A 12,943-nucleotide genomic window follows, 5' to 3' on the forward strand; every position below is an offset into this window, starting at 1 on the left:
AGCGACCAGTGCAAGGGCAGACTTACATGCTCAAATTGTACGAAATCGCATAAAGTTGGGGAATGTAAAGCGAGATACACAGAGGGCATCAATTGTTCAGAGGCTAACTCGAAATTTAAGGCGAACGTGCACCATATTGCACACAACGCCTTCGATAGGAACTGTCCCTGCTGGATGATTGAGTGCAGCCTGATCCGAAACAGGACGGATTATGGCTAAGCAGTCTACCGAGACCCTGGAAGTGCTTCAGTGCAATCTTGGCCGCTCGAAAGTTGCTTCTCAAGAGCTCCCGGCTATCCTTGGCAACAAAATAGCCGATGTCTATCTGATTCAAGAGCCATACAAGCTTAAGAATGAGGTGGTGGGCCTCCCGACCACCTGGTCAATTTTTAGCCATACCAACGGCAAAACAGCTGTAGCAATTACCAACCACTCATTACAGCCCATCCTTAAATATAAGTCGGAGCATATTACTGCAATTGAAATAAACAGTAAAAAGGGACCAATACTAATGGTGTCGGTCTATGTACCACCAAGAGAGGACCTTGGCACGATCCTCACTGACCTCAAGACTAGAATAAAGGGTAAATATCCAACACTGATAGGTGGTGACTTTAATGCGAGACACGTGTTCTGGGACCCAGAATACAATGAGCACTCCAATGCATCAAAAGGTGAGCTAATGCTCGATTTTATTGCGGCAGAGAACTGGCTGATTTTGAACGAGGCCACACAAGGTCCAACCTTTCAAACAACCAACTGGAAAAGCTGGATAGATCTGACATTAGTCAATGACAGATTGTCCAGCTGCACCCAGAAGTGGAAACTCGTTACAGAGACCGCAAGCGACCACAATTACATGCTAACCAGCATAGGTATTGAGACCCAACATAACAACAGTGCATATCATCTTAGCACAAAGGGATTCAAAAAGGTTGCAAGGAAGATTAAAAAGAGTAATACTCACCTTTTAGAGGTCATCAGTAAATGCAAGAGTGCTCCAGACATCGATCACGCAGTCGAAGTCACCACGAAAATCATAAAAGAAGCGTGCGATGTCCACCTTCTACGAGACCCAATTAAGAGAGCCCCTTGGTGGGACATGGAACTAACCATTATGAGGAAAAAGAAGAGAGCATTAAGGAGAAGGTTTCTCAATGCTCAAACGCCCGACGAAGTAATGAGTTTTAAAACATTATTCAAGAAATGCTCAGCTGAATACAAGAGACGTATAGACAAGAAGAAACTTGAGAGTTGGGAGAGATTCTGTACTGAAGCCAGTAAAAACAACGTTTGGTCCCTGCCATATAAACTTGCTAGAGGCAAAATGAATACGAGAGTGAAGATCAGCGAAGTCGGCAAGGGCGATGGCTCGAAGACAGAAGGTCTACGAGATAGTGTCAACGCCATTCTCCGGGTGTTGTTCCCTGGCGATAGCACGATAAATGAAAGTGCAGAACATCAGAAAAGAAGAAAGGAAGCAGAGACGGCACAAGGAGGGCCAGACGATCGGCCATTCTCACAAAAGAGATCAAAAATGTCATTAAAAGCCTATGCCATAAAAAGGCACCAGGGCATGACGGAATCAAGATGGAAATCCTAAGGGAAATACATAACACCTTCCCAGGATTAATGACATCGCTATTAAACAAGTGCCTCTTCTTCCAACATTTTCCGAGGGAATGGAAAATTGCTAGACTTGTGCTGTTCAACAAGCCAGGGAAAGATAATACTGATCCGAGAGCTTATCGCCCGATCAGTTTGTTACCAGCTTTTGGTAAAGTTTTGGATAAGCTCATGACTCAGAGGATGTACTACTGTTTCAGCAGCAGAAACCTGCTGAACCCACAACAACACGGGTTCAGAACCGGCAAGTCATGCGACACGGCGCAACATGGCCTGTTGCAAACGATTAAAGATTTTCAGGGTAGAGGCTTGCAAGTGAACGTGATAGCACTCGATGTTCAGGGCGCCTTTGACACCGTCTGGCGCCCAGGTATAATCTTAGAAGCAGCTAAGAAAGCCTGTCCAAACAATATTCTCAGGCTAGTTCGATCATACTTCAGTAATAGAATAATCTATTACAACCTACCATCTGGAAGTATTAGAATCGAATCGGACAGGGGCTGCCCGCAGGGGTCTTGTAGCGGACCGCTCTTCTGGAATTTAGTTGCAGACAGCTGTCTGGAACTGGAGCTTCCGGAAAACGCGAAACTCCAAGCCTTCGCGGACGACATTGTATTAGCCATAGCTGGCACCAGTATCCGTAAGATCCAAGAACTGGGGAACACAGTGCTCAAGAGTATTTCAGAATGGAGCAAGCTCTACAAACTGATCTTTAGTCCAACAAAAATGACAAACATGCCGGTGAACAGAAGAACGTTTGTAGGTTGAAAGCAGCTGACAAGACATCCGCAACTGAACTGGGAAGGAAAGAGAATTCCCGTTGTAGAAAGCTTTGTGTACCTAGGTGTCAGATGGGATAAGCAACTCAACTTCATCCCGCATGTTAAGGAGATGAAGAAAAGAACCGACAATTTGACTATGCAGCTAAAAAGAACAGCTAAAGCTCTTTATGGTAAACAGCCAGACCTTCTTAAGCGAATTTATGCAGGTAGCATTGAAAGAATGGCTCTGTATGGGATTGGTGCATGGGGAAGCAGACTTGACCGCAAAGGTGTGCGTGACCTTATGGGGAAGATCCAAAGGACCTTCCTCATAGGGATGACCAAGGCATACTGCACAGTAGCCACGGCTACTGCACAAACACTAAGCGGTGTCTTGCCTCTTGATCTCAAGGCGAAGAATGAATACGTGAGATTTGTGCTCAGAAACTCAAAAGGGACCCCTGTTAACCAGGACCTCCCTTTCGATGTCGATGAGTACGAAGCCCCCATTGACATTTGGGCATACCACCCAGCCCAGAGACCTAGTGCTTACGATTGAACCTACCCTTACGATAGTGAACGACAGAGACCTACCCTTACGATAGTGAAAGACCAAAAGGTAAGGGCCTAGAAATATTCACAGATGGCTCAGGGATGGATGACAAAAAAGGTGCAGGAGTGGTCATCCTTGACAACACTAACATAAAAGATGCGATCATTGAAAGGTTAGCGAATGAGAACTCGGTGTTTCAATCAGAGATGGTTGCAATTCTGAGAGCTCTTCAATGGCTCTTTCAAAACGGGGCAAAGCGAAGTCACATCTACAGTGACTCTCTGTCATCCCTGCAGGCCCTCAACGATGTTAACAATAAGAGCAAACTAGTTAACAAAGTTAAGAGAGAATACCTTAAACTGACTAACAACACTCAAAAAGTGAGACTTCACTACGTAAGGGCACACATAGGTATAGTAGGGAACGAGCTAGCCGACTATGCGGCGAAGCTCGCCCTCAAACTGCCCCAATGCACCTTGAAAGTGCGAAAACCATTCTCCCTGCTTAAAAGAAAACTAAGAGAAAACGCAATAGAGGAATGGCAGAAAAGGTGGAGTAATCCAAACATAAAAGGAAGAGCTGCAGAGAAGATAATTAAAACAGTGTCACTAAAGACCTGCATAGGCAATGAATTCATGGTCCAACTAATAACTGGACACGGCAGGTTCCCATCCTACCTGCACAAAAGAGGGCTGCCGATCAGCCACAAATGTAACCTATGTGACGTAGAGGGTACAGCAGAGCATTATATAAGGGACTGTTCTCTAACGGAACAGTTCAGGAGGAAGCTTATCAAAGGTGATAACACTCTAAGAGACATTGTCATGAAAGATACAAATACGAGTGTGTTAATTGACCTCATGAGACATGTTGCTGAGCATGTCGAGCAAGTAGAAAGATAAATGGCAGACGGAATCATGAGAGGGTATAAGTACAGTTCCTATTTTTCAAGTGCCTCGTGCACACCCAGGTGAATGTGTCTGCTTCAAGCTTCACATCACCTGCCTGCGGGAAGAGGGCAATCTTCGCCCTTCCTGGTACACAGCAGAAATGGAAGGCATGGACCGGTTCAGTCAGGGGGGTCAACAAAAAAAATACAAAAATATAAATAAAAAACCCTTTGATGAATCGAAGTCCAACCCGACTCGGGCGGGAGGGACCGGCAAATCAATAGTCGCTAAAAGCCGGCGCTGATTTGACCTGGTCCGTGACGGAGGCTGCGTGTGGAGCAGCGAGTGTAGTTTTGAACAAGGGTGCTTTCGCACCCCTGCAAACGAGTGGCGGCCCTCGAAAGGCGGCATTAGGCTCAAAAGCCATGCAGCTGGTCGCTCTCGGATTATTAATGTCCCTATCTACTCTGATCTAGCTGCTACCGATGTTGTTGTGCTAATTGTACAGTGTATTTTTCCAACTAAAAAATCAATAAATAACCATCCTCTTCTAAAAAAAATCATCAAAACCATTATGTAACTCCTCAAGGCATCTCTGGTGAGTCTTTTCCGGGTCCTGGGAGCCCAATTTTTCATGTTTTAAAATTGACGTTCCATTGATTCAGGCTTAATGTATACGATCGCCATTTTAGCATGTATTCCTATGCAAAAAATCTCTATCGCTAACTTTCAGCATATATAAATATTTTTAAATGTGTCTAAACTTAATCATGCTTGTTCATTTCAATGCTAAAAGCGATTCTCTTAATGTCATTATACTTTTTTTAAATTTTAGGCGATCGTAATATTATTTTTCAGCAACTTTAAATTTTATTGTCATTTCTGGGTATAGGCCATCGCTATGTTAAACATTTTTATTTTGTACTCTGACTTTGAGTGACTTTAATTTAGACTTAATTGTTGCTGTGTGTTCTAACTTTTTTATATGTTATGCCCCAACTCATGCCCAATGTACAAATACTTAATTCAAAATTTTTAACCCACTATTTATTTTATTATCGATTTTCTAATAAGCATCATTTTTCACAATTTTGACGTTCTTTTTCAATGCAAAATATAGCCATTTTTATGTAAACAAGTTAGTTAGTTAGTTAGTTAAGTATTATTGGCGCAAAAGCCATTTTTGGCCATACCGCACCTACAACTTGTTTTATAAGAAACGTTCTGCTATAAGTTAAAGCTAAATTGATTTGTAAAAACCAATGTCCCTTAGATAATTAAAAATGTTATTGTGGGGTTTATCTCCAATTAATAAAGTCAATGTTGGATTAAAGCAACCAAAGTGGCGTTGTCTCTGTGTTTTAAATTCGTTACACTTTGTTAAAATATGTTTAATAGTGAGCTGTTCTCCACAGTGAGAACATTCAGGTGCAGTTTCGTTTAATAAAAGATGTTTATGGGTTAATCGAGAGTGGCCAATGCGCAAGCGATTTAATATTACTTCCTGCTTTCGACTAATGTTTAGACTTTTATAAGATTTAATAGAAGGTTTAATGTCGTGCAATTTATTATTTATTTCATTTTCCCAATAATTTTGCCAGTGTAAATACTGTTCATTGTCAATTGCATTTTTGATATCTGTGTAGGTAAGGGGGTTGTTTGTTACATTGTTTGTTGACTTAGCCACTTTATCTGCTGCTTCATTACCCGAAATGCCAGCATGGCCTGGCACCCAACAGAAAATTATGGCATATTCTTTTAGGAGTAAATTGCTGTATAGGTTTAAAATATTATTTATAATAGAATGTGTATTCAGTTCTTTATTTTGTAAGGCAACTATAACACTTTTTGAATCTGAATATATTATCCATTTTTTCAACCTTTGAGAAGAAATAAATTGAAGAGCCAGATAAACCGCATGGCATTCAGATGTAAATACGGAGCATTTTGAATGTAATTTTTCAGATATTGTGGAGATAGGGGTAACAACAGCGCTTGCAACATGGTCAAGGCCTTTAGAGCCATCTGTAAAAATGGAATTAAAATTACTATATTGTTCTTGGTGTGAATTAAAAAGCTGTAAGTAAATGTCAGCAGCAGTTTGTGCTTTTGTCAGATTGTTAAAAATATCAATAGTTTGGAGAGAAATGACGTCCCAAGGAGGTCTTAATTCGCTCGCAGGTAAAATATTAAAGTCTTCTAGGTTTAGGTCAGATAAAAGCTTTCTTACTCTCAAACCAAAAGTCGGTATTGCAGAGGGTCTGTTACTAAATAATCTTTCATAAGATGGAGTTGTAACATTTGAAAACATGGAATGTATATGATGGCTTTTGACATGAAAATAGTATCTTAATGTTAACTTATTGCGTCGTTCAGCAAGAGTTGGTTCATGATATAAAACGTTTAGACTTTTTATGGGTGATGTGCGAAATGCTCCTGTTGCTATACGTATGCCGGAATTATGGATGGTGTCAAGATATTTAAGAACAGATTTTCTAGCTGATCCGTAGACAACGCAACCATAGTCGAGTTTAGATCGAATGATACACCTATAAATTTTGAGCATGGCATCTGTATCTGCACCCCAAGAGGTGTTTGTCAAAACTTTAAGTAGATTTAATTTCAGTCCACAGGTTTTTCTTAAGTGCTTAATATGAGATGCAAAAGTGAGTTTAGAGTCTAAGATCAAACCAAGAAATTTTGTTTCGCTTAAAACGGGAATGCGGAAGTTTTTGAGATACAGTTCAGGATCGGGGTGGAGCCCTCGTCGTCGACAGAAGTGTATACTTGTTGTCTTAGTTGTAGAATAATTAAAACCATTTAACTCAGTCCATTGGGATAATTTATTAATAGCGAGCTGCAATTGTCTTTCGATAGTGTGCATATGAGATGCTTTACAGGAGATCCGCAGATCATCAACGAATAACCTGCCGTCCACTGTAGGTGGTAATGTACTTAAAATATCGTTAATTTTTATAAGAAATAAGGTTACACTAATGACACTACCTTGAGGAACACCTTCTTCTTGATTAAAGGTGTCAGATAAAGTGTTATTCATTCTAACTTGAAATGTCCTGTCTGTTAAAAAGTTTTTAATAAAATAAAACATATTTCCATTAATATCATAATTTAAAAGGTCCCTTAAAATACCATATCTCCACGTTCGATCGTACGCTTTCTCAATATCAAAAAATATTGTCACAAGATGTTGCCTTTTTAAAAATGCTTCACGTATATCAGTTTCTAAAAGCATTAGATTGTCAATAGTTGAATTACATTTGCGAAATCCGCTTTGTCTCTTAGATAATATGCAACGAGATTCCAATAAATATATTAACCTTGTGTTTATTATTCTCTCTAAAAGTTTGCAAAGACAACTAGTGAGAGCGATTGGTCGGTAATTAGTAGGATGAATAGGGTCCTTACCTGGTTTAGGAATGGCAACTATATATGATTTTCTCCATATTGATGGGAATTGTCTATTCAGCCAAACTCTATTAAACAGTTTTAAAATTATTTCCAAATGCGTATCAGAGAGATGTTTAAACATACTATTGTGAATTTTGTCGGGTCCTGGAGATGTTTCTTTACATTTATTAATAGCAGATTTTAATTCAGTTATTGTTAGAGGAGAATTGTAGTCATTATGAGGTTCAACAGAGGGTTTAAGTACATTTTTCTCAGTTTGAGTTTTGTATATTTGGAAAGTTTGAGTGTAATTTTCTGTACTAGAGGCTCGGGAAAAACTTTCAGCTAAAGTATTTGCTATTTCTTTAATCTCTGTTATTTTATTTCCATTTACTTCAAGATGCGTAATAGGTAAAGGGTTGAAGTGTCCAGATATTTTTTTTATTTTAGTCCAAATTTCTTTTGCTTTCGTATTGTTATTTATGGTACTTATATATTTAATCCAAGATTCTCTTTGGCTGTGCCTTCTAGTTTTCCTTGCAAGTGCACGCGATTTTTTGAACAGAATTAAATTTTCAACAGTTGGGTATCTACGGAATATTCTCCAGGCTCGTCTTTGTGCTTTATGCGTTTGTCTGCATTCTTCGTTCCACCATGGTTTTGGGTATTTAGGTAAATTATTTGAAGTACGTGGAATGGAATTTTCAGATGCGGATATTAGAGAATTTGTAATATGTTGTGCAGCTCCTTCAATATTACCATTATAAACAATTTCTTCGTCGAATGCTAGGGACTCTTGAAAAAGTGTCCAGTTTGCTAAGTGTGTTAGCAGTCTAGGGGAGTGCACTGTATTCGTATTTCCAGGTTTCAAAATATTGATGATTAGTGGAAAATGGTCGCTATGATGAAGGTCATTCCAAACAAAAAATTGTAATAAGGTATAAATGCATGGTGAACACAGTGTCAAATCAATGGAATGGAATGTACGAGATGGAAAGTGGAAATGTGTCTTTTCATCAGTATTTAGTATACAGAGTTGGTGGTCGTCTATTAATGTTTCTATTTGATTCCCGCGAGAATTTGTGTTATCACTTCCCCAAGTTATGCTATGCCCATTTAGATCACCTGTGATTATAAATGGTTGCGGTAGTTCAGCTATTAGTTTGTTTAGATCTGATTGCAATATTGATTGGTTTGGTGGAAGGTACAGACTGCATATTGTGATGAGTTTTGATTGAAATGTAACTTGTGCTGCTACTGCTTGCAAGGTAGTTGTCAATAGAACAGGTGAAAATGGATAACTTTTTGAAATCAAGAGAGATACACCTCCGCATGCCTTATTTCCATCAATAAAATCTTTCCTTAGATGCGAATATCTTTGTACATTAGCTTTGTGGTTAGGTTTCAAAAATGTTTCCTGAAGTGCGAAACAAGCGGGATTATGTTTTTCAATTAAATTTTTGATATCTGGAAAATTAACATAAAACCCACGACAATTCCACGATATGAGTTTATCGGCCATTATTTTTTATTTTTAATGTTTTTGGGTTTCAGGTTTTCTGGAGTTTCCATCCCTTTTTCTATTTGCATTTGAGAGTTTTGAGAAGCATCTGAGCAATTCTCGTCGTCTGTAATCATCGTATCAGATGAAAGCTGATCCTGATGGCTGTTTGGTAGTTTTTTCCGGTTTTTATTGAAACGATTTTGTCTGCTTTTAGATACATATTTAGGTTTACTTACCAATGGGGATTGAGTTAATTTTTTGTGAAGAACATTGACCATTTGTGGGGTTATTTTCAGGTATTGACTGTTTTTACTAGTATTTTGAGATAATAACTGATCAGAAGTTGATGGGGTTGAGACTTTGGATTGCTGAGAAAGCTGTACAGTTTTAGATTTTAACGTATTGGATGTCTGAGAAGGAGTTGTTGTCAGAGCTTTTGAACATTTGGGTGATATGGTAAGTTTTGTATTTCGAAGTTCAGATTCACTATTGTCAGTCTGTATACCTATGGATTTAGTTGTTTTTGAAGTTTTTACCACTGAAGCATAAGAAACATTAAGTCTAGGTTGTGAGCTTAAAAATTTACTTTTGGCTTCAAAATATGACAAGTTTTGCATTACTTTAATATTTAATATTTGTTTTTCCTGTTTCCATTTAGGACATTGGCGAGAATTTGCAGAGTGAGATTCGGAACAGTTAGTACATTTTTCTGGCTGATTACAGGTTTTAAAAGTGTGACCGGTTTCGCTGCAGCGAGAACAAGTCTCTTTTCCTCTACAATTGTTGGTGGAATGTCCGAACTTTTGACATTTAAAGCATCGGAGGGGATTGGGAATGTAAGGGCGAACTTTACAGTTTCGGTACCCTGCCTTAATATCATCAGGTAGTATAGAAGTGTTGAATGTTAAGATTATGTGTTGAGTGGTAATTATATCTGGACCTTTTTTTATGGTTATATGACGTGCATCTATAACTCCTTGACTGGAGAGACCTTCGATTATTTCAGAAATTGGGAGTGATTGTAATGTCTTATCAGAAATGACTCCTTTGGATATATTTAGAGTGTTGTGGGGGATTACTGTGATTTTAACGTTTCCGAGTTGAGTTAATTTCAAAAGTGAAGCAGTTTGTTTGTTTGAATTTGTTTCGATTAATAAATCTCCGGATGGCATCTGTTTGACATTTTTAGGATTACCAATGTTTGTTTCCAGTGATTTTTGAACTAAAAATGGAGACATAGATGTTAGTTTCCTTTCTGTAGAGCTTAGTATCAAAAATTTTGCTGTAGTTGGGTCATAATTTAAGCATTTAGCAAGATTGAAGCTGGGTGAGGAGTTTGTTCCGCTTTTGTTTCGGTGTGCAGAACTGAACACCATCTCTTCATTTTCAGCCATAGAAAAAATATTCAACTTCCGCTATCAACTGCACCACCCACCACGGAGTCCAACTTAGGGGATGCAAGTAACAAAAAGAAATGCATTACTTAACACCAGTGCTGGTCAATAGCTATACGCCCGAAAGTCACCCCTGAAGCAGCCTCCACCCTTAACGAGGTGCCCAGTAAGTGACCCCGGGCTTGACCCTAGCCAACAGATGAAGTTTATGACTAGCCGATTGATGCATACGGGCCACTATGCACCTCCCGTTTACCTGAAGCAGGGGCCAAAGCAGTGTGTTGGGGTACCAAGATGCCCCTCAACTACCAGGATCCCCTTTTCCAGGGACACGGGTCTCCACGCACGGCGAACACGCGGGTGGTTTTCTTCCCATCAGAGTTCGATATAAAACCGAAACAAAGACGAAAAGCCCTTTACCAGTCAACTTGGCAACCACGACAAGAATGAAAATTTAATAAATAACTATAATACGAACGAAGAAGTGAAACACAATTATATAAACGCAACAAAATAATGCATTATCAAAAGTATAAAAGCTTATAAATATTTGCTCACTAGGTCAATGTAATAAATAATGAAAGTCAGAAACTCAAAACAGGACCGTCGCAAGAGAGAAATAGAAAAATGCTCAGGTCCAGCTCGGGGTCCCGGGTGCGCCGTGCCCGTCACACAAGAGTGTGCCCCTGGGGGCTTTTATGTAAACAAACCTAAGTATTGAATACAGTAACAGTTAAGCTCTTACAATCACGCTACGCCCGGCTTTCAATAATTATTATTCATTTCAATTAACCAAATGCAAAATTTTATTAGCTTCTCTTCCTGTGGGTATAATCGATCTTCCCAGAGTCAGAGTATAAACATAATTTTAAGAATTTCTTTCTATATATCTTTCTCTTGTTTATTTATTTGCATTTACCAATAAATTGCATAACTTATTTATTAAAATTTTTATACTTGTGTACTGTTGTGTCTTACTTATTTACACTATTTTCAACAATAAACAAAAACTTCTCTTGGTCGCATCAACCAATAGACAATCTTAGGTTATTGAACATCAACCATCTGTGGACCTCATCGTACCAAGCCATCATCTTAGAGTATACACAACTATCATCTAATGGTATGCTTATTATTTTTCAACTGTTTACTTTCATAGCGTTGGCCACCCAGAGTTAAAAGTATAATATTTAAATAACTTTATTATGTTCATAATGTTTTTAGAACTACTTTTGTCGCCATTTTAAAATTTTCTCTAGTAACCATCGCCAGTTTCTAACCTTGCTATTCCAAGCCTCATTGCTTTTTCCATATGACTGCATTAATCAATATATATAGTAACAGACTGTGGTACTTGTTCTATCGCCATTTCAACCTTCTCCCCACAGCTTTAATTAAAACTGGCATAGCGATGGTCATAATACATTTTTAACTCATTTGTCTTTAAAATAGCTCTCCAATAATTCTGACAACATTGGTACTTATTCTTCACCTCTTTTTTAATAAGCTGTCTTGTTAATACTTCTCTAAAAGAAATCACTTTACATAATATGCTTGTTTATACTCAATGGCAATTTTATAAAGATGGTCATTTCTTATTTAACCAGTACTAATTTTTTAATCTTGTTAATTATTTCTTTTATAACCTTACAATTCTTAACCATCGTCAGTCCCCCATTTTCTTTACCAATAGATTTTAATAGAACCATGATTGTATAAGGGATTTTACTCTTTCATTTGTATCAACATTTATTCAATTCAATATTTTCTCCTCATCCCAATCATCAGGACATTTCCTGACACTTAATTTATCGCCATTTCAATGTTATATTGATATAATCAATTTCAGAATCAAACTAACTAAAACATGTACTTCTTTAACTTCTAACTTAAAAACAGTCCTATTACACACAGCCGCACAGTGTTAGCACCGATCCTACCCATAAATTTAGTTTTTAGCTTATAGAAAAACGAAATATTCCAGTTTTTAAGAGTTTAACTCTCAATGAACATTTAATGGCTCAATTCAAGATTTCCTCACACTCCCAATCTTAAGAAACCTCCCTGGTACTTATATTATCGCCACATAAAAGACTTCTTAATAATGCAAAATTAATCATCAAACTATTAAAAATTAACTTCACTATATCCTTAACATTTTTCTAACTTACTAACCTTCCTAAACTGCACTGCCGCACAATGTTAGCACCGACTCAATCCATAAAAACAGCTTTTTGCCTATTTATATAAAAATTTCCTCATCATTCAAGTTCTTAGTCCATCGAAGAACATTCTTTTGCTCAACTCATCTGTTCTTCTCACTCTCAAATCCCAGAAACCCCTTGGCACTTCTCTTATCGCCAATAAATCGCTTTATTGTTTATGCTAAACTACCCACAAAACAACCCATTTCATTCTCCTTTCTATCTTTTAAAGCTCTTCAATCCATAATCAAACCTTTCAAACAATACCGCACAGTGTTAGCGCCGACCCAACTCACAAAACCAGTTTTCCGTTCATAACAATACAAATTTCCCCAGTTTTTGAGAACCCAGCCCCCAATGTTCATTTAAAAGTTCAACTCAACTTTCCTTCATACTCCCAAACTTAAGAATCCTCCCTGGTACTTATTTTATCGCCACATAATTGTCATCATAATAAAGCAAAATTAATCATCAAACTATCCATAATTAATTACATCTTACAATTAAAATTTTTATAATTTACTAACTTTCATATAACGCACTGCCGCACAGTGTTAGCACCGACCCAATCCATGAAACCAGTGTTTTGCTTTTAATAACTAA

The 12,943-nt window shown here is 38.1% G+C and overlaps 1 protein-coding gene across 1 annotated transcript; it reads right to left on the reverse strand.

Moving 5' to 3' along the window:
* Positions 1-5,070: 5,070 nt before the first annotated feature.
* On the reverse strand, positions 5,071-8,760 carry LOC147803455 (uncharacterized). The gene is made up of 2 exons (XM_087151324.1): positions 7,383-8,760; positions 5,071-6,908 (listed from the first exon to the last, which is right to left on the reverse strand). The coding sequence occupies exons 1-2, from the start codon at positions 8,758-8,760 to the stop codon at positions 5,071-5,073; spliced, it is 3,216 nt and encodes a 1,071-aa protein (XP_087007450.1).
* Between the last annotated feature and the right edge of the window lie 4,183 nt (positions 8,761-12,943).

Source organism: Parasteatoda tepidariorum, chromosome 9 (genome assembly GCF_982258835.1).
Source record: "Parasteatoda tepidariorum strain Cologne lab strain chromosome 9, Ptep-v5.0, whole genome shotgun sequence".
Taxonomy (NCBI): domain Eukaryota; kingdom Metazoa; phylum Arthropoda; class Arachnida; order Araneae; family Theridiidae; genus Parasteatoda; species Parasteatoda tepidariorum.